Source organism: Echinops telfairi, unplaced genomic scaffold (assembly GCF_000313985.2).
Source record: "Echinops telfairi isolate 266 unplaced genomic scaffold, ASM31398v2 ScPeMD7_25;HRSCAF=90, whole genome shotgun sequence".
NCBI classification, from domain to species: domain Eukaryota; kingdom Metazoa; phylum Chordata; class Mammalia; order Afrosoricida; family Tenrecidae; genus Echinops; species Echinops telfairi.
Genome location: NW_022103922.1, coordinates 17002901 through 17025779, shown reverse-complemented (window position 1 = coordinate 17025779; position 22879 = coordinate 17002901). Strand labels below are relative to the sequence as shown.

Genomic DNA, 22879 nt, shown 5'->3' with positions numbered 1-22879 from the left:
AAGAAAGTATTCTTGCGTTGAGGGAGTACTTGAGTGGAGGCCCAATGTCCTTCTGCTACCTTAATACTAAACCTATAAATATAGGTTCATAGATCTATTTCCCCATCATCAGATAAAGACATGTACATATGCAAAAAAATTTATATTTATATGAGGACTGCAACTCTTTAAGGAAGTAGAAAACCTCAACAACAGTATTCTTTTTATAAGTAACCAAAACTTAAAACCTGACCCTAGAAGTTGCTCCAGGAAACTCCTGCCATCAGCAACTTTATTTTAGACCTCCAAAAGGGATCGTGGAAAGAATTCCATAAAGATAGTCTGTAAAGTACATGTTAATTGATAATCTATTGGAATTAAAATAAAGTTCATGGACCCAGGACTCCTCCAGCTATTAGATGCTGTTAGAACTTGGATTCTCAGTGGAGTTTGAGGTCAGAGACAAGCTGTTCTCCAAACTTTGCAATTGAAATAGCTTTTCAATTGAAAGCTCCCTTGGGCTGAGGGCAGGAGTAGATACTGGGGGACAGGGGGGAAGCGTCCTTTTAGACCTTACCACAACATTTTCAATGTTTTAGTCTGCAAAGTAGGTGCTGTTGAAAAATCGCCCCATTCCACTTGTCTTCCTCCTTGCCCTGCAGCCTTACGCACCAGGCCTGCGGTGAAACCCATCAAACTAAGAGACATGGGGCTGTAGTGGGAATTTTCTCATAGAACCTGATGTCCCTTGAATTCAGCTTGTACAGAAGTTTGGGTTAAAAAAAAAAAAAGTTGTGGAAAGCTAAGACCTGTAGACTATCACAGCCAATTTTCTAGGATCAGTGAAAAGCACTTTGATTCTCCAACATTACGCCAATCCCCCCCCCTAAAAAAACAAACCCCAACTCTGTCTGAGTATGATCTTCCTCCTGTGACCTTCACAGAAAATATTGGAAGTGAAGTCTGCCAACGTAGAGGTTTACATATGTTAACTTATTCTAAGGCGGGGAGAGTAATGCCTGCTATTAAAAATTGAAACGAAAAAATACTGATATCCACATTTCACTTACTACATGTGAGTTCTTTCTTAACCACACCTCCCCCATCCTAGCTCTATTTCACACCGTGGGACCGTGGATTTCAGAAAGGACAACACTTTGTTCTTGAAGTTAACAATGTAGTTGAGCGTGCCCTCTGTAGTCTTTCCTTTGTGTTAAATTTCATACTTCTGGTTCCGTCGAACACTTAAAAAAAAAAATCCTCGGCCATCTAATTGATTCTGACTCACAGCAAGCTTATTGGACAGAACAGAAGTGCCCCATCGGTTTCTGAGATTCAAACTCTTCACTGGCACTAGAAACCCTCCTTTTTCTCCCTGGGAGAGGCTGGTCGGTTCAAATTGCTGACCTTGCTGCTAGCAGCCCAGCGCAAACCACCACACTACCAGCCACAGGAAACTCAAACTGCCGTCCTCGTGTGATTTTCCTCTTAATGAGGATGAAGTGACAGACCCTACCCACCTGTTGACTGAAATTATATCGAGCCCTCCGTTTCCCTGTTGATTTAAAAGCCTCCTTCTGGTATTTAAAAGAAATTCAGGTGAATTAAGTTCACTTCAGTCACCTGGTCCACAGTTTAAGATCACATTCTATAAATACGTTTTTCTTTCTCAAACTATTGCCCCTATTGTGTAATTGTAAAGTCCCTTCTTTTTCCAGTTAAAATTGTGGTTAGTCAAAGGAGTGAATATAACCCCCCCCACCCCGCCCCACTCCTGATATTTTACAAAAGTGAGATAATGCTTTGTAGATGTTAGTCTGAGTGTCTTTCTTGGGTTACTGTTCTCGGACCCCATTCCAAGTCTCATACTGTACCATTTCCTCTAGCTGCGAGACGAAAAATCAGTGATCTATGTTACAGTAAGCACCCTGCTGGCAGAGTAGGCTGTGTACTGAGCTGCTAACCACAGACCAGCAGTCTTAAAACCACCCAGGGTTCTTGGCAGGAGAAAGAAGAGATTTTCTATTCCCATAAAGATTTTTTTTAATTAAATACTTTTATTGGGGACTCATATATCTTATCACAATCCATACAATCACCCATTGTGTCAAGCACATTTGTACATATGCTACCATCATCATTTTCAAAGCATTTTCTTTCTACTTGAGCCCTTTATATCAGCTCCTCATTTCCTGCCTCTCCTCCACCCCTCTCCCTCCCTCACGAACCCTTGATAAGTTATAGATTATTATTTTCATATCTTAAATTGTCCTCTGTTGCCCATCACATACTTTTCTGTTGTTCGTCCCCCTGGTACGGGGTTATATATTAATCCTTGTGATCGATTCCCCCTTTTACTCCCCACTTTCCCCTTATCCTCCTGGTATGTCTACTCTCATTGTTGGCCCTTAGGGGTTTATCTATCCTGGATTCCCTGTGTTGCGGGCTCTTATTTGTAGCAGTGTGCGTGTTCTGGCCTAATCCGAATTGTAAGGCAGAATTGAGGTCATGATGGGGAAGCGGGGAACCCCCAGGGGAATTTCTGCCCTGCCTTTAGATGGTCACTGAGTCTGAATCAACTTGATGGCATTGTGTTTTAAGGAGCCCTGGTGGCATAGTAGCGTACTCATTGGCCTGTCAACCATAAGGTCAGTGGTTTGAAACCACCAGCCACTCTGAGTGAGAAAACAAAGGCTTTCTACTCCCATAAGGAGTTATACTCTCAGAAACTCACAGGGGCAATTCTGCCCTGTCCTGTAGGTCTATATGAGTCAGGATTGAATTGATGGCAGTGAGCGTGCTACAATTATGGATGGTTTTCAAAAGGTCTATCTATATCACCCTGTCCAGTCTGTATGCGTAATTCACTGGAGAAAGGCTTTCTAGCCCCATACAGAGTGACGACCTTGGAAACCCACGGGGGCAGCACTGCTGTGTCCCACGGGCCACGCAGTGTTGGAGTCGGGGCGATGGCAGTGAGTTTGGTTGGGTGTTTACCTTGTTGGCTGCCTCTCAGAACTTGAGGCTTTTACCATCCTTCCTTTTGGTGACTCCTGGAACCCACTCTCCTTGTTCTCACTTTACACACAGTTTGTCTTTCTGTTAGTTAGGGGTAGTTGTAAAAGGTTTGTTTTCCTCCCTTTATTTTTCTGCGCACGTGCACAAGGGCTTGGCTTGTGTCTGGTTTTGCTCTCCACTAAATTCCTAATCTGTAGGGAACTCATAGAGTGAACGAGCATTGGAGGACCAGGGCTGTCTGAAAGGCAGTGGGCAGCACTCTTAGGGGCAGAAAGGAGGCTCTGGGCAGAGTGATTCAGGAGTAATCTATCCACAGGCTGCTGTGGGGGTGGCAAGCAGGGTCCTGGGAGAGGTGGATGGGGAAGCTAGTACCTAACATTAATTAAGAAAATCCAGAACATAAAAAAAATCGTGTACAATGTGATCCCACCCCACCCCTGCTCACTGCTATAGAGTTAATTCTGACTCCTAGTGACCCTGTAGGACAGGGCAGAACTGCCCCTGGGGGTATGTGAGACTGTGCGTCCTTATTGGAGTAGAAAGCTTCATCTTTATCACATGGAACAGCTGGTGGTTTCAAACTGCTGACCTTGTTGTTAGCAGCTTAACATATAACCTACTGTAACCTAACATATAACCCACCATATAGTAAATTATGGAACGGATTTTGTAAGATTACTTAAACTCTCAAAAATACCAGGGCTCCTAGTGTGCCCCAAGCCTACAAAATTATACATTGAAAATGTAGATGCTAGTCTATCCACATGTGTACCTTTTTTGGCCTTTGGGTGGTGGGATGATGGATGATTTTTATCTTGTTTTCCTTTTTCTCTAGCTCTTCTCATTATTATTATTTTTTAATCAGCACCTGTCCATTCAGAAAAATACAAAAAGTAAAAGTGTAATTTTGAGCGTGTAGGTTGGATGTTTAGGGTCCCGTGCACAGCTGCTGCAGCATAGCTGTGTGGTCCTCACGTAGGTAACAAGGAAAGGAAGTTGTATTTACTGGAAACGGTGACAAGGTTCCTGTGTTAGTGCTGTAGTTGGAAATAGCCGGAAGTGTGGAATTACTGGGTTTGGGGATTGGCTGGAACTACAGTCTCGTGATAAGTTGTGTCGTGGAGAAGTAGTGGAATTCACAGGACCAGATTGTCCCAGTAGAGTAGTTGGGATTGGTAGCTGGTCTGGAAGCCAGTGCTTCCTCTGAATGTCAGTTGCCTTGACCCTCTCAAGTCCACAAACTAGAAAATGTCATTCTCCTATAAACCTGGCTCATCGTCACTTTAAATACCTAGCTCTTTGGGGGTTTTTCTTTTCCCTGTCTCTTAGTGTGGTCTTCAGTGTAGATTCTCCTTTCCTTTCTACTTACGTCATCTATAAAATCCTTTAATCTGTTTGCTGTCGTGCTCCTTAGAAGAATTCTTGAAAACGAGTCATCGTCCTCACATTTGAACATTGGGTAACTGGTCGTGTTACACACTGAGAGTAGGCGGCAAAGCAGGGATTGAAGCCTTTGCGTTGAGCCCCAGGGATGCGGCCCTTCACCACTCATTGCCCTTAATCAGAGGACAATAGGCACCACTTCAAAGAGGGTGGACTTGAAGGCATTGCTTTCCCCTGGCACTCTTATTTGTAATATGCTTCCCCAATAGCACGTGTGTAAGTACAGCGAGCCATTCAGCAGAAAGCCCTTTGCCATTCAGCATCTCAGTCCTGGCTGCAGTGGAAATTAGGGCTCTCTAGGTATCAATGGGAGTTGTACTCTTGTATTTGGAGCACCGTAATGAACAAGATCAAAATCAATGCCAATGCTGCCTATTTACATACATTATTAAATACAAAGTAGGTTTTATTAGAAGGGCATCTGTCTGTGCAATGTATTGGGTTGGGAGTGCTTCTCCCCAGACTAGTGCATGTGTTTGTGAATAAGTGTTAGTCCCTGTACAAACTAGAAGAGGTGTACTCTTGTTGCTCTTCCTGGTTTCCATGGTCACAAACATGACTGCTATGGTGCTTGTTGAAAGCTGGGACCAAGAGCTTTGTTATCTCCTTGTTACTCGTTTTTTAAGTCATTTCAAATTCTGTGTCAAAAATCGCACTGCAATCGATTGGTTTGGTTAAAAGCAAAGCTTTGGAAATCACTCGCCTTGTTCCTCACGTGGTACAGTCATTCACTCTCTCCATGTCTGGGAAATAGTGTTACCTAGCTATCACATGAATATTTATAAACTATGCCTCTTTCAGTTAGAGGCACCTTATCTACTTCACACTACACAGAACATTTCGAAACAAAAATGCTATATTCTAAGGGACAGTAGTTTTTGATAAAGGGAATGTTTTAATGACTGCAGATGTATCTATCCTAATGGATGAAAAACTGCCACCGTCAAAGCCTGTTTGGAAAACCAGGACTTCATAACCTTGGAGTTTGCAGCCCAGCATGGAGCCACTTTGCCACGAGGGCTCCTAATATCACTGTAGTCAGTGTGACCACCTTCTGTGTAATATATATATGTAATTATAAAAACAATAATAAATTATGGAATGGATCTTGTAACATTACTTAAACTCTCAAAAATACAGTGTAGAACTAATAAAATGTCTTCAGTTGATAATAGAAAGGCTATTTTTCATCACTGAATTTATAATAGTAGACTATCACGTCTAGCTCACAGAAGTCATACATAAAAATGAGGCCCACGTAGTAAGTCATGATATTACTCTAATAAATGTGTGTCTGTTCCTGTATCATAATTTCATCTTGGGCTTAGGAAGAAACTAGACAAAAAGCCACCCAAAAAATCAAAACCAAACTCTTGGCCATCAAGTCAATGCTAACTCCTAGTGACGCCATGGGACAAAGTAGAACTCCTACCCTGGGGAGTTTCTAAGACAGCTACTTGTTGCAGGAGTAGAAAGCTCTGTCTTTCTCCCTCAGAGCACGCTGACCTTGTGGATTGTAGCCCAACTGGTAACCATGATGTCACAGGGTTCCACCGTTTTTTAAAGCATTTATTATGTTTATCTAAACCTTACTGGCATCTTGCTTTTCTGTATTCAATGAAAGAAAAATTTACAGTCTGGTGAAAAGTGAAATTCTTTCAGATTAGTTTACAGTTTAATTTTAAGTTGTTTTACTAGGATGTAGACAATAATCCACCATTTTATCAGATCAAAATGATTCTGATATCAAAAAAATGTTCGAGATTTTGATACTGTTCGATAAGTTGCATTATGACTACTTTATTACGTGATGCATCCAACTTCTTAAATCAGGTGCAATTTCTACCCGTGGGTTTTCTCTGGCGTGCCTTGTAAAGTTTGTAGACAGAGGAAAGTATTCAAACTGCATCTGAAGAGCAGACATCTTCACGTGGGCGTAGGGGCTTTCCTTTCCCGGTGATGATGCCGCCGAAAGATGAGCATTGAGAGCAGTTACAAAGAATCACTTAATGCCCTTGAATATGTAGAGGAAAGACAGTTTTCAGTATTGGACACCTTTGCTTTGCTCTCATAGAATACATTCTAAAAAGTGAGGCGTTAGTGAAATAGGGTAGCAAGGGTAAGGCCATTCTATCTGAATTCTAAATATTCCAGTAGAGGCTCTAACACCACTCTCTAACTGTCTGAGCAGGCAGGTTCACGGTGCTTTTCCTGATCATTGTACTATTCGAGTGGTCAGTTACTTTGGCACAAAGAGAGTTTTCCACCCTGGGCCAGTGCATCGTAGGAGACACGTAGGGACTTGACTTGATTTTAAAGAAGGAAGGAGCATTTTTTTTCCCCCCAGAGGAGATGACAGTGGTTCACTTGTGTGAACCTATAGCCATTTTCTCAGGAGGAACAATTTTAGGAAAGAGTAAAAAGGAGAGTTCAGCAACTAGAACCAGAGTCCTTGTGTTAACCGCCTCTCTCGGGAGGCTTCCTCCAAGCCTAGGTTTGCTTTTAGCCCTGTTGGAAGTCCACTGGGTAAAGGCATCTCTTACCGGGCTCTTAGAGAAAATCCACCCCCCCCTCTGTTCTGAGCATCCTGCCCCTCAACTCCATGACTGCCCATGGCACATATGGTTGGCATAGGTGGCAACGGTGTGTCTTTGGAATCAACTCTGGTCATTTTTCAAACCGAATAGGACCCTGTTTCCCCTCTGGTTTTCTTTTTGAGGGGTCTGTTATCTGTGGAGCTTCCTTGAGCCCTATTGCCTTGATTACATGTCCCCATCACTATGCTAGACAATTTTTGACTTAACTTCTGAACTCTAGTCAGAGATCTATTTTTTCTAAACCCCAGAATCCTTTTTAATTCCATGAAATGTTTAATATATGCGTATCCTCTTAACAAGAAATAAAGCAATAAGCTCTCAATAATTTTTGGCTTGCAGAATTAAGACTCATTTCAGTCTGCCCGTCTGACTTCTGCAGCTTCATTTCCACATCTTTCGCCTCCACGTTGGACATGCTTGGGTCCCTCCCTTCTCCTACTCACCCGATTCAGTCACTGCCTCCCCAGCTGGTTTTCCTTGACTAGCAGCCCCAGCACCGTCTCAGGGGCTTATTAACAGAGCAAAAACAAATAGAACAAAGATTAATGTATAGAGGAAAATAAAATGTTTAAAGTGTAAATTCTCAGTCCTTACCCTGGCCCTATGGGATCAGAAAGTGTGTTTCTCAAGAAGCCCTCCAGGGCATCCTGGTGCGTATACAGTTTGAGGCTCACGCTATCTTGGTTCCTTTCCCTAGCATGCTTTCCTCTTGACTGGGCTGCCGAATTCCTTGGCATCTGACAAGGAATAAGATGCTGTCCTAAGAGGGTCTTCCTCACTGATGTTCTTCATGGTACTTGATCACCTCTTGGGTGTTGCATTGATACTGCCTGGGCCACCCTACTTCATTTTGAAAGTGAAGATCACAATATCAATTACTTCTGCACCTGCATGCAGCACTTAAGGCAGTGAGAAGTTGCTAAGTGCTGGTGAATAAATGTATGCCTAGCGGAGGGGAGAGCAGTTTAGGGGGAGCGTGATCAATAGGGTCACCTGCTATGAAGAGATCAGGGAAAATGATGGCAGTCAATGAAAGTCATTGGATTTCATAGGAAAGCTGGTATTGGTGACCTTTGAAATGCTTGTTTCAGCAGAGCAGTCGGCAAGAGGCCCAGATTCTGAAGTGCTAGGGGCTTCTTTGAACATGATGAAGACTTGCAGGCTTCCAGGGTTTCTTATTGATGGTATATCTGAACATATGGAAGAGGCAGAATTCTCTTTGAAGGAATAGCTAAGTGGCCTCAGGCCAGTTACTTTCCCTCTTAGATCCTTCGATCTCTGAAAAGGCAATGCTAGTAACATCATGTGGGTTCATTTTTTAAAGGAGTAAATGAGAATGATACATGACATATAGTTGACACTTTGGTCTTTTCTTTACTATACCTCTGTCTTTTATTAATGTTATTTAAGGCATCCATCACCCTGTGTAAATCTGTGTAAGATACAAAATTGCTTATTCTACTCCCTGGAGAAATTAGAGATTGGAGAAATTTGGCTTGCAGCTAATCTGATAGTTGAACCAGGGTTAGTGACATGATATTCAGTTGGAGAAGTTCCCCAACTTTTGGTTGTTATTATTATGTGCTGATCAATCCATCCCAACGCATAGTGACCTTTATAAGGACCGAGTAGCACCAGCCCATAGGGCAGCGGTTCTTAACCAGTGGGTCGCAACTCCTTTGGGGTTCAAATGACCCTTTCACAGGGGTTGCCCGATTCATAACAGTAGCAAAATTACAGTTATGAAGTAGCAACCATAAAAAATAATGGGGGCTCCCCACAACATGAGGAACTGTAGGAAAGGGTCGCAGCCTTAGGAAGAATTAGAACCCCTGCCATATGGTTTCCAAGGCTATAATCTTTGTAGGAGGAGTCCTAGTGGTGGAGTGGGTTTCCTGTGGAGCTGATAACTGAAAGTTCAGCAGTTAGAAACCACCAGACAGTTCTGGGGAGAAAGATGAGTCTTTCTGCTTCTATAAAGATGTATGGCCTCTCAAACTCAAAAAGGCGATTGGACTCTGCCCTGTGGGGTTGCTATGAGTTGGATTCTGTGAGTGTGGTGTGGTTTAACCTTTGCAGCATCTGACTGCCACAGCTTTCTCCCATAGAGTGGTTGCTGGATTCAAATCGCTGGCCTTTTGGTTAGCAACTGAGCAGTTAACCACTGCACCAGCAGGGCCCTGTGATGTGTTAGCTGAACTCTTCTGCAAGGTACAGAATCCCAGTTCAAACAGACCTATGGGGAAGGTGGGGGACCCAGCTGGAGTTGGGAGTTGGCTTATATGATTTAAAAGTTTATGGAGAATACTAGCTATAGACACTGCCAGACCATCTAGCTCAAATGATATTATCAGTACATGCATGGCCTTTCAACCAGACTCCCCTAAGTGTTAGTTGCATCCTTAAGCATATCTAACAGATTGTGAGGAGCGAAACCTTCTCAGTAGGTCTCACCGATATGTTGGATTCATTCATTCTCCAGGCTTAATTTATTTGCCTGCTTTTGAACCAGGAGTTGTGGCCAAAGCAGTGGATTGGGGAATCGCCTGGTAAGGGATTATGTAGTTCTTTGAAATATTTGTACCAAGCATAGGGGAGGAGTGGCTCCCAGCAAGAAAATTCTTTTGCTGTTCCAGAATGAAAGAGAATAGATACAGAGCAGGCAAAATAATGGCTATCTTCTTAGTATATGAAAGCATCACAGGTATAGGACAATTTAGTAGGTGAAGGAGCTCTGGTAGTACTGCCAGGTAAGCATTGGACTGCTAATGATAAGGTTGGCAGTTTGAACCCACCAGCCACTCCACAGGAGAAATATGAGGCTGTCCATTGAGTAAAGATTTACAAAGCCTCAGAAACCGCTACGTAGGGCCCCAGTGAGTTGGAACTGACTGCATGGCAGTGGGTTTACCTTGGCTTCGGTTAGGTCCATAGAGTATGAAAAGTAGATTCCCATCCTGATGAACAAGTTCTTGCCTTGACATTCCGTGCTTCTGTTGGCTCCAGTCACATTCCTAACCCTAGGAGTTCTAGATCCAGACCTGAACACTTTACAGTCAGACTCGTGGAGATCCTGAAATTAGGCGAATGTCCAGTCAAGATACTTCAACACACTTGCCTTTTTGCACTACCAAGGAATTGCTACCATGTTGGTCCACCTTGGTAACTCAGGGTGATCAGCAAGTTATAAATCAGAAAATTTGGATACATTGGAGGAGTTCATTGGATCATAATCTTTGGCATGTGTTTATGCTGAAATTTTCAAGCTCGGTAGTTTCCTGTTCATTCAGTCCTTTGTCTGTGGCTTGGTTGGCTGGTAATTGATGCGTCAGCAATTAGAACCTCTGCACCATCTTCTCTTGCCTTTCTTTAAATAACTGGCCCACCTTTCCATCCTCCGTAGGACGTGTTTTCAAAGTACTTCCCAAGTCTGGGTCCGTTCACCTGCTTTTGAGAATACAGTTTTATTTAAACACCAAATAAGCCATTTGTCTTGCCTGTGGTGCTGTCCTACGATAGCAATGGTGAATCACTGAAGAGAAAAGTGTGACCCACAAGCCATAAAATATTTCCTGTCTGGTCCCTTAAAGAAAAAAGTTACCATCCCCTTACCCTGTATGAAAGGACCCTGGTGATGAAGTGAGCTACAAATTGGGCTGCTAACTACAAAATCAGCAGTTCGAGCCCAGCAGCCACTCTGTGGGAGAGAGATGGATCAGAGAGGTGAAGGATCAGACACCCAAAGGGGCAGTTCTCCTCCTTCTTACAGGGTTGCTAGGAGTACCAAGATACAGTATGTGCCTTATAACAGGACTGCTACTCATCGACCTAAGCCAAGCGTATGAAGAATTAGGAGTGTGTCCTTAAACGGCCCTCACTTTCTAGTGGTAGACAGAGCAGATTTGGAGAATGATTAACCTTACCCGTTCCACCATTGCTCTTTTCAGTCTCAGAGCAATTTTCTTTTCATTTATTTCTGCACCCGGGACAGTTTGGTCTTCCTCATCTTCTAAAATCACACACACACACACCACCACCACCACTACCCCCCGCCTTTAAGAGTGAGAGAGAAGGTCTTCCCACCCAGCACTTGGACACATTGGCACAAAGACAGGTCTGGGTTCCATGCAGAGAGAGAACGAACCAGAAAAATGTACGAAGCCCAGGACTTCATGCCATTTTATTCCCCCTCTGAACCCTTCCAAGCGCATGTGTGTGTTGTGCTCTGAGCAGGGTGCTTTGTGTTGATGTCTTTGCTTTGTGTTGATGTCTTTGAGATGAGCCCTGAGCATCCATGGAGGGAGGTTCAGCTATCGTGGCGTGTGCACGCGCGCGCGCGCGCGCGCGCGCGCACACACACACACACACACACACACACACATAGTCCTCACTTGACTGTGTGGGTGGAGGGCTGTGTAGTGAAGCTGTACGTGAGGAACAGGGATGCGAATACCCCCTCTGCTGCTTTTCTGCAGTCTAAATGCCCTGTGGATTGAGAGAAGACTTCAATCCCCAGGCTTGTGAATTCCTTATCTTTCCCAAACGTTAAATTAATTTTTAAGGCTATTTATTCAAAGTTGACTTAACCACTAGAATAGGAAAGATCAGACAAATCAGCGGCGAGAAATGAAGTATGAGGAAATCGGAACTCTTTGACAAAGTATTCCTAGGAGTAAAGGTGTTGAATGGAGCCAGCGGGTGAATGATAAGGGCCTTTACACTGCGGAGTAAAGAAAGCAATTTATCAAGAGTGCGTGGACTCTCTGGTGGCCACCAGTCAGGAGGAAACGAGCGTGGGGGAAGAGCCCTGAAGAATACATTTGAAATACTTTTTTAAAAAGTGTGTGTGTGAGTGCACTTTGAAACACCTACATTCTCATACAGAAATATTGTATATTGAAATATGAGTGGCTGGTAGTGTACTTGTAACTACTGTAAATCATATTGTTATGGGATAAGCTTTTAGGGTTAACAATTGAGAGAAGAAGGGTCAGGTGTAGTTAAAACTTGAACCTGGATATTGTTGTCTGATACTCATCACTGACTCCTGAGATTAGGTGACTATCTTTCAGGCTCAGATTTTTACACTTTGTAATCTGTAGAAGAGCAGATGTGTGTAATTCAGACAGATAATTCCTAATGTCTTTTACATTCCATTAAGGAGCCCAAAGCCCACTTATTCACTATCTCCCTGATGTTGGCAGCCTTTTTCGGATGAGACGGGGCTGTCCACATTGTTTATGAACGGGAAACCGAGGCGCAGTGTAATTGGCATTGTCTTCAGTAGGGTTCTCTGATCTGAAGGGGGATAGAACTTGTGACCCTGTCTTGGCTTCCAGTGCTAGAGGAGAGCCGTGATGTCTTAGACTAGAGGCAGGGAAGAGTACTGTTGCTGAGATGCTCGTTTCATGAGAAAGATCTATGCAGATATGGTTAGTCCTCAATCGTTAGCCAATACACAGCAATTGCCCTAATTTTTATTTTAGTCATTTCTCCCCACTTTCATCTGATAACCAGCTTTTGTTTGGGAAGTTCACAAAATGCCAACATTAGGACGTGAAAATTCTTTACCTTAAGCAATGTCTAGAGGCCAGGTGCGAGAGTTCCCTTAGAAAAGCGACTCAGTTTTCAGACCCAGACCCAGCCATTTGGAAAACATCATCAGTGGCCTCATTCTGAAGGGTGAATGTGTTTTGTACTTGCCATTATCTGACATTCACAAAAGTGACCCCACAGCAAAACAAATCCAGAAGGAGGTGGGAGGGAACTTGTGGAAAATCCTGCTTCCACCTCTCTGGGCCTCAACCCCTCAGCAGTGGCGCTCCACTAACGTCTCTTCTGTGTCTCCTCTCTCTCGGTCCCCTGGAACCTGATGGGCCCATCCAGCCTTGGATAAACTCAGCACGCAGCACCTGTACCACCCCACCCAGGTGGAGATCGTGCAGTCCAACGTGGTGTTCGACATCAGCAGCCTGATGCTCTATGGAACGCAGGCGGTGCCCGTGCGGCTCAAGATCCTGCTGGACCGCCTCTTCAGCGTGCTGAAGCAGGAAGAGGTGCTGCACATCCTGCACGGCCTGGGCTGGACTCTGCGGGACTATGTGCGCGGATACATCCTTCAGGTAGGGGGAGGACGGCGAATGCTGCTCCGGAGCAGCTCGGGCTGGGGTTGACTGAGCGCCTTTGCCCCTCCGGCCTCTTTCCACCCCCCGCAGCACAGCGCACACCCCCTCTTCTGGCTGAGTGGTCCTCTGTATTGGCAGGTTTCTCAGGGAACTGGAGAGAACAGCCAAAGTCCCAGCAGGCCAGGAGTGGATGAGGAGGGCAAATGGCCTGTTGTCGATTCATGTTGTACCTTTGTCAATGCCACCCTCTCTAACTACAACATGACTTTCTGGCTTCTTCCACAGGTCTTACGTAAAGCGAGGGCTCTTTGAGGTGGGTGACAGATGTATGGAGATCAGAGATCAAGCTCCTCCTGGGGTTCTTAGAGCTTTTGTCACTGCTGAATGTGCGGACATGAGGTTTTCTCGGTCTCTGTCGCTTCACCATTTATTGCTTCTTCAACCAACTCAAAGGAAGCCGTGTGACTAATAAAAGCTCCTGCTTGTATGGCCCGTCAACCCTCACATCATGGCCTTTGAGCTCTGAACGGGGGAGACATAGCTGTAGGTATGGCCTTCTCAGCACCCGTCTGTCCCGCCTTGAGCCCTTACTGTCTATCAGTGGAACTTGCAAGCTGGTGAGGACTGTCAGACTTTCCCAGGGCATCCAGCTTCCTGCCCCCCCTCGCTGCCCCCCCTCCTGCACCATCTCCCCCCTTTTACTGTATGTTGTGGACCCCGTTGCATTGTGTTTTTGGGGGGGTTTATTGCTTCTGAAATGTAGTTGTGGTTGTCTGTCTCGTATTGGGAAACTCCAAAATCTAAAAAGGACTGCACCAGACATTGGAAAAATAGCCCTTCCTCATGAGGAGATTACAGCTGGAGAAGGGAGAATCCAGGGCAAATTTTGCAAATGGACAAATAAAACCATAGCTATAGTTTTGATTTTGGGTGGTGGTCATCTTCTAACGTCTATTTCCCCAAGTCCACCTTAGTGGTGGATGGAGGGTCTGTGACCCCAGGTGGAAATGTGAGGAGTCACCCCCTTTAAACCTGGAAAACAAACACACGTGAGCACGTGCACGCACACGTTTCTCGTACTCCTGTCATTTATTGCCCTGTGTGGCATCTCCAGAAAGCACTCCTCCGGGAACCAGGCTAGGAAAGCGGTGGAGGGTGGTGGATGGACCCCCATCTGCTCCCTCACAACCACTTTCCTTCGCACCAACGCTAGACTCAGGTCTTAGTTGGAAGGCACAGGACACCTGATCTTCAGGAGGTGAGCCGGTGGTGATCATTATTACATATTACGTTTTCAGTTTACAGAGCACTCCCACAGGCATTACCTCATTGGCCTCGAGATTGGGGCGTTTCAGTAGGGCGGTAAGGTAAGACCTGAGTGGCCAGGGTCATGGGGGTGGGGGTTGGGGCGTGTGACATACAAGGTTTAGGGAGGTAGGGGCCTGGAAAAATAAAGTGGGAGCCAGCGTGGCAAGTGGGCTGGTGCAATGAACACAGCACCACCTTCTCCACAGGCGTACTAGCAGTGAGATTGTTCACGGCCACATTGGACGGTCTTCACTAAGGACGAGGCTGGTGTTGGTTTCTGACTGGGATTGCTAGCTTGGTGAAACCCACTTTCCTTTATTAAAACCCACCAGTCTTCCCGTCCCCCAGCTCTGTAGATTCTTGTCTCCCTGCACTGTGACGCTTAGTTCCTCTGTCAGTTTTGCGTTTCACGCTCACATGTATGTTTTTATCCAAGGTACCTGGAGCAGATGCATTCTCTCTTTCTGTCCAAACAAACAGATGTGTGTGTGACTGTGCTGACTTAACAGTCCCGCTCGCTGTTGCGTTTTGACAGCAGCAAACACAGAACCTGTTGGGTTTTCCGTGCTAAGATTCTGTGTTTGCCTTGACCAACATGTGCCTACGTTTTAGTTTATTTGAAATGATACGTATGTGTTCATTCTTTCCCAACACGTTAACATCTGCCTCCCCCAGGAAAGTACAGAAAGGTGGGCTCTCCTCAAATGTACCATGTTCATTATCAGTTCCGTAATTTTTCCTCTTCTCTATAGGCTGTGGATTTAAAAGCACAAAATTACAAGGAAAACTATGTATTAAAAGAAAATTCAGCCAGACCACAACAAAAATGGCTAAGTCTCTCATTCGGGTGTGAGAGATCGCATACAAAGAGCGTTGCCATTTATCCTGATCCTCAAATTATAAATTTCCATTTATTTGATGAAGCCTCAGATTTAAGAATTTAGTTCGGTTTATTTCACCATCCAGAAGGTAGAAATTGGCCGTTGGAGAAAAAGCATTGGTGAATTTACATGAGAGGAATTCTAGGTTTAGTTTATCTTCTTTTATTGATGGAATTGATATGAGATCGATTTTATTTAAATGATTCTTTTTGTCATCTGGCATTTATTGTCTACTCTTTTTCTGGAAAAAACAGTTTTGTTTGAAAAACAGCTTGAAGCTAAAGGATTCAAAGACTTTGGTGGAGAATATTCTCATTAACACAGAAACTAAACTGCAGAGTGCTGCTATAGAAATAAGTCCTTCTCTAAAGTACTGGATTATTGGTTACTTTTTAAAAAAAATTTGTGTAGTCATGATAGGTATGCAGGCAGGACTTTGACCGAGATGACATAGTAGCATTTTCGTACACATAGGCTACAAAAAGTACATGTGAAGCTTGTGGGGCCTTAGATGCACCATTAGTGCACCAGTCATTTTATCTGGCTAAAACTCAATTGTCTTGTAGCCCTTAAGGCATCAATTTTAGCATTATTGCTCTCAACAACAGTGTATTGAATATTATGTCAGTTAAAGGAGAATAATTATCAAGGCAAGTTAGGGTGGCTGCTAGCCTTACCACATATTGACTTGGTTAACAGTTGGCTATAGATTGTGTTACTGGGCAAATGAAGATGTACGGTAAGTTGAACTGGTCAAGCCAGAATATTAATTTAAACTCTCGTGAACCCAAACCTGCATCCCTTCCATGTATACAGCTATTCCTGCTTTCGGAGACTCTTCACAATGTGGAAGGACCTGTTCTTTTAATTTGGGAGGGGATTAGGGGTGGGAAGCAGCCCATTTACCCTGATCATTTGAGAGGGGGTGTGAAGAAATTATAAAAAGGAAAATGGAGATAATGATCCCAAAGAATCATTTGAAAGTCTGGCCATTGGTCAAGTATCCTGCACTGTTTTTATTGTTTTGCAAAATTTTTTTCACTTAGGTGATTATCTGTGATCCTTAAAGTAGTCAGCAGGGCAGAAAATGCATACCCGCATTTGACATAGTACTTAAGAATCCAAGTGCCGTTTTTTTTTAAAGGTAAAGAATCTGGTATCCCTTTGTGGATTTATTAAAGTGTTTGTTCAAAAGTACAGACAATGTGAGGTATATTGTAAAGTGGTATTTCTTTCCCCAAAGAGGGAATACTGTTAGATGCTATAATCTGAACATAAGAGAGTATATATATTTTATCTGCTTCTGACAAATACTTCTCTGAAGCCTGGTGCCCATATTTGACAGCAAATGATAGCAGCCTCCCAGCCTTGCCCCAATTCCCCTTCCTTTGACCCAGGAAATGAGAATATAGGCGATTATCATTGTTGGACCGAGTCGTGGTAAAAGAATCACTTTTCCATACAGCCGTCCTTTAATTTGTACGTTCAAGTGAGTTGCCTGGACTTGTTCACCAGCCAACCTGTGGAAATCTCCTTTGTTATAGGAGCCCTGCTGGAATTCAGAGAACCTTTTCAGACATCCTGAATAATTAGCTGAGGTGTCAGCAGTGTGGTGAGAGGCACATTTGTCGGCCTCTCTGTCTTGAAACAGAATCACTAGAACAGTCCACGTTGCCCAGAGGAATGTGGGACCCAAGTCTTCATGTGGGAGGGGTAGGGCGGGGGTTTGGAATGAGCTACACACTTGGATCATCCTCGTAAAAGTCCGTGTGGTGCGTCCGCATCATGAAAGCCCGGGGATATTCTGGAGAGAGTGGTCTGTGGGCATAGGGAAGTAGCCTCCACCAGCATCTCCCAGCTCACTGTATCTTCCATTGTGCTCGCCAGCAGTCTTCTGTTCCTGAACACAGCTCAGTCCTTTGCCTCTGAGGTTTTTCCCCTAGCTGGAATGCCCTACGCCTCTTCCTGCAAGGGGAAATTCATGCCTGCCAGGTGTCAGCTAAAATCTGTTTCTCATGGAGAGCCTTCCTGACCTGTGGAACCACACATCTTTTCTGATGTGGGTCTATCTCATGACTTGCATCCTCACAGTTCTTATCACAATTTCAAATCAATCAATCAATCAATCAGTCAACTGCTAAATGTTTTTCCTGGCTTTCCTCACTAAATTAGTGCCACAGAGGCAGGGCCCGCAATAAATACTTGTTAAATGAATGGATAAAGAAACTTGTTTTAACTTGGTATAGCCTGATGGTTCCACCCTGGAACTCAGGGACATTCAACAAACTCCAGTGCCCAAAGCATCCTTCATCTTTCTCCTGGCTCCCTGTAGCAGCAACTGGTTGTTTGGGGCAGTACAAGAGATGGAAGGACTCCCACACTGAAGCTACTAGTGGTCTGCTGAGTAAGTGTTTCGTGGTCTACATGTGGTAAAAAACATCGATATTGAGCAATCACTTGTACTTACAGTGTCCTTTACAGAGCAAGTTCACATATGTTAGTCCTTTCAATCCTCTTACACCACCCTATCATTGCATTATTTTTGCAATAGTTGAGGTGCAAAGAGGTTAAGTTACTTTTCCATGATCACAGGAAATATTGACATGGGGGTCCTCCTTTTATCATTTGTGCTCCACTTCAGCAAGCATGCTGTCCTGTTCCAGGGACTTGCCCTTGTGATAACATGTCCAAGGTACTTAAGGCCGTGTCTCAGCATCTTCGTGTACAAGGAGCCTTCTGCCTGTGTTTCCATAACAGATTTGTTTATTCTAGCTGTTGGTAATTTTTTCTTCACCGCCATAATTCTTCTTTGAGCTTTTGTGTTCATTGTTCACGTTTCTCTCGTAACTCTGATTCCGAACACTGTGGCTTGAATGGAGCATACAGTAGTCCTCCATGTGACAGCTTTTTAACCCTTTAAAAGGGATCTTTGCAACAGCAATGCCCCATACAGTAAATCATTTGATTTCTTGACTGCTGCTTCTATGGGCAATAATTTAGGATTCAGTAAAATGTAATTCTTGGCAACTTCTATCTTTTTCTCCACGAGTGGTGATTGTGTTTATTTGTCTATCTGTGAGGGTGTTGCTTTCTGTAGGTGAAGTTGTCGGTTAGACTGAGAGCTGTAGTCTGTGATCTCCATTGGTAAGGACTTCAAGTCACTTTGACTTTTAGTAAAGCAAGGTCTTCTCAGATGAGTTTCAAGCGTTGTTCATGAGTCTTCCTCAATCCTTATGTTATGGTCATCTCTCATAGTTCCGCTTCTCAGTGTATATGCTCAGCATACAGATGTCTCACACCTTTCCTCTTACTGAACCACGCAGCATCCCCTTGCGCAAACCATAGCTTCTTGATCTCTATGTGGTCCACGCAAGGATGGTTACATACGGTAGAATTCCCATTTTTGAAATGTTATCCATAATTTGTTGTGATCCACACTGTTGACATGCTTTTGACTAGTCATTAAAATACAGGCCAACAACAACTTACTGGTATTCTGGGTTTGACAGCAGCAGCAATGTCCTACTTCCATTCCTCTACTGCGTCCAGTTTGACTTCCTGCAGCTCCGTGTTAACCTACTACTGCAGCTTTTAAAAAACCATCTTCAGGAACACTTTATTTGGATGTGATACTAGTGATACTGTGTGATAATTTTCACATTCTATCAGGTCACCTTTCTTTAGAATGGGCACATAGACAGTTTTTGTCCAGTAAATTGTTCAAATAATTGTATTTCAAATTTCTTGGCATAGAAAGGTGAGTGCTTCCAGAATGGATCCATTTGCTGAAATATATCGATTGGTATTACTCGAATTTGTAGAGTCTTGTTTTTAGCAATACTTTCAGGACAGCTTGGACTTCTTCCTTCAATACCATCCATTCTCAATGCCAATCGTTCCTTTTTGATACAATGATTCTGTATTCCTTCTGTCTTCTTCTACTTTGTTCATTGTTCAGTATCTGCCCATATAATCCTTCAGTACTGCAACTCCAGACGTGAATAGTTTCTTCTATTCTTTGTTGAGAAATGCTGAACATGCTCTTCTTCCCTCTTGGTTTTCTAATGCCAGGTCTTTCACATTAATCATGTCTTTACAGTACTGTACTTTGTCTTCTTGATCTTGTGTTCAGGTCTTCTACTTTGTCATTTCAGCATTATAGCATTGAGTTTAGATATTTTACGTGTAAGAATAATTCTCAGATCTTTTCTGACAACTGCTTAGTCTTCTTTTTCCTTTTCTTTCTTCATGTTTCAGGTCCTTATGCTCTCTCACAGCGTGGGTGGTCTTTGGTTATTAGTTTTCAGTCCAATATATTCTTGAGATAATCTCCAAGTGCAGGTGGAATATACTCAAGGTCCTACTTTTGCTGTTGTGGACTTCTTGTCATGGTCTCCAGTTTCACCTTGTACTTGAATACAAGTAGTTGATAGTGGTTCCTGTTGTCAGCACCTGTCCTCTTCTGACTGATTATCTTGAGCTTCTCCATTGTCTCTTCTCACAGATATAGTTGATTTGATTCTTGTTTATTCCATCCAATGAGTTATTATTTAGGTTGTTGCATAATGATTATTTAGGTTGTTGAGAAAGGTGTTTGCAATCAGTAAGTCCTTGGTCTTGCAAAATGTTACCGTGCAATCTCTGCATCCTTTTTATCACCAGTGCCGTTCATGTCCATTTGCTGGTGGTGCTTCTTTTATTCCAGCGTTCACATGCCAATCACCACTAATTGTGAATACATCTTAATTATATGTTTGATCCATACCAGACTGTGGAAGGTATTGCATGGGCCACTTTTCCTGTTCCTCTGAAGTTCGTTCTGCACGTGGGGCTCTGTGAGTCAGCAGAGCTGCAACAGGTAGCCCCTGATTGGGCAGCCATTCCCATCGGCACTCCACACCTGGGAGACGAGCACGAGTCTGTGCCACACTCAGGGTTGTGGAGTTGCTGTGGTTTTCCTTCTTCTTAAATAGTTGGACTAAGGAAGCTTAGAGTTGCAGGGTTGTGTGGTGATTCGTGAGTTTTAATCCTAGCCTCAGTTTTCCCTCAATGTCGAGAGTAGGTCTGTGATTTGAATCTACCCAAGCTCAAGGAGTTTCGATTGACACAGTGACTGCGACAGTGGGCTCAAGCGTAAATACGATTGTGAGGATGGCCCAGCACTGAGAGGAGTATTTTGATCTGTCATGCATATTGTTGTTATGAGTCAGAATTGACTGCATGGCACTTAACAACAGCAAGCTCTGGTTCAGTCATACATAAAATAAGAAATAGCAGTAGTATCTCGTAAGACACTGCTCAGGCCAAAATCCATTACGGGAAGAAGAGGAGCTCATGAGGCTATGGAAACAGTCAGAGAAGAACTTGGAGACAAAGATCAACAAGTACACAGAGGTTCTAAAGACCCATAGACTCCTGCTCTGAGCCTAATAAAGACTTAGTCCTTCACTGGCAAAAAAACAAAATAAAAAAGACACTGCTCATAAAGCGTTGCCACTTGTGATAAAAATGATCATAATGATTTAATAGCCACCTGGTCATTTTAGAATTATGTTTTAAAAGTTGCCTTCTATCCTGAGTTTTAATATTTTACTGTGCTTCTTTGAGCAGTTTGGTTTTTCTTGATGCCAGAGAAAGGGTAACTTCTTTCAACACACATGGAAACATGGACACATGTATGTTCTGACATCTCAGAGGTTGGAATACAGCAAGACCACGGGCTTTTGAGTTGGACAGATTTGGTTGCGGATGTTCATTTCATGTCACCTATTGATCCTCGGTCCCTTTTTACCATACCAAATCACTTAACATAATACAACATCAGTTTCTTCATTTGTAAACTGATAAAAACACTGGGAGCCATCCCACAGGGTTTCTGGAAAGATTACATACATTGTATTTATAAATCCTTTAGTATAGCAGGCAGCTCATGACATTCTTATTAATGTTAACCATGACTGTATTGTATAAGTGTGACAAAACCCATACAAGTAGTCCTTCCAGCAGCAAACGTTACTAATTATTCCATGCGGAGGAGGAGCCCAGGGGCTGTGGTGGGGTGATGCGTTGGACTGATAACTGCAAGGTCAGCAGTCTGAAACCACCTTCTCCTTGGGAGCACTGGGCTTTCCACTCTCCTAAAGAGTTACAATCTTAGACACTCACAAGGACACTTCTACCCTGCCCTGTAGGGTCCAAATGAATCTGCATTGACACTATGGGAGGGAGTTTGGCTTTGGTTTTCAATATATAAGAGCCAGTTTCTCAGAAAACCCAGTCTAACCGAGAAGCTCCTATTAACAAGTGGTGTGTCTGATCACAAGTAGAGGAGTCTGCAGCGGACCCATGGTGTCAACACTGGCGAACGTCTGACCCAGGACATGTTTGGAGGGGTTCTTTGACCTAGACTTAAAGGCTGGATTGTCAGCCCCATGGCATAGAGTGGCATGCATCCTTCCATCATGTCAACAATGCGTGAATCTTGTTCCGGAGAAGAGGATCATCTCTGTGAATGGTCCAAATCTCTACCAGAGATTTACAGAAGTGGATAGTTTAGGGCACTGTTTGGTATTTATACTGTCTGTTTTTCCAGGTGCTTGGGGCACTCTACAAACATTATCCCAGAAATCCTCCTAACCTCCCTATTAGAAGGGGTGTTTCTCAGAGTATCATCCTGGATCTTAAAGTCACTGTGGCTAAAGCCCTTGTGCAGGGCCAACACTGGAAGTGGAATACAGGGATTTTGAATCCCTGGCCAAAACCCTTTAACTATTTGGACAGCAATGAAAATAAACACTTTCTATCCAAGAGCATAGCTTGATGTTTTGTGCTCAGAGTTAACAGACGTGAACTCCCTTTACCCTTGCAAAGTAGAAGTAGATTGCTCACTAGATTCCTGGAAGCAAGGTAGCGACTCCTGTAAGAGGATTTGTGCTTGTCGGGCATGAAAGAGGGCTTTTACACTCCCAGTGAGGAGCCAGAAATGAGCACAGGGTACACTAGCCAGTCATTGTTTACTGCGTTAGGTCAAATGTCCTCGGAATAGGTATGTCTGTGATGGCAGTAGTGAAACCTAATTGTTTCCAAATCAGACTCTGACTCTTCTCCTGATTGAAGGAACAATGCAAAGATCTCACATTGCAGCCTCAGACCTGCATGTTATCACCAACTAGCTCTCTGACCTTGTATAGAGAACATACTTTCTATGAGCATTATTTTCCTGATGCCTCTTCCGATGGAGGTTTGAGAACAAAGGGAAATGATTCGCTAAATTCTTCAAGACATCATGCAATTTGTCATTTTAAAAATTGGAACTTGTAATGCACAGTCTGTAAATTGTCCTTCAGTAGAGCTCTCAGTCTCACTAACTGTCCAGTCTCTAGAGTGACAACATCTTTTTTTGTTGTTGTTGTTGAATACTTTCATCCATGCTGTTTATTCTTTTTTTTTCTTAACATTTTATATGGGGCTCATACAACTGTTATCGCAATCCATACACACATCAATTGTGTAAAGCGCATTTGTACAT

General features: G+C 43.5%; 1 protein-coding gene across 2 annotated transcripts in view; it reads left to right on the top strand.

The window, feature by feature from the left end:
- The window catches only part of BNC2 (basonuclin 2), a 332447-nt gene that overhangs the window by 165389 nt on the left and 144179 nt on the right, over window positions 1–22879 (top strand). For both annotated transcript variants that reach the window (XM_030885343.2, XM_030885344.2), the window contains one exon: window positions 12924–13159. In XM_030885343.2, coding sequence (XP_030741203.1) covers window positions 12924–13159 — 236 coding nt within the window. The remainder of the gene's footprint in view (window positions 1–12923; window positions 13160–22879) is intronic.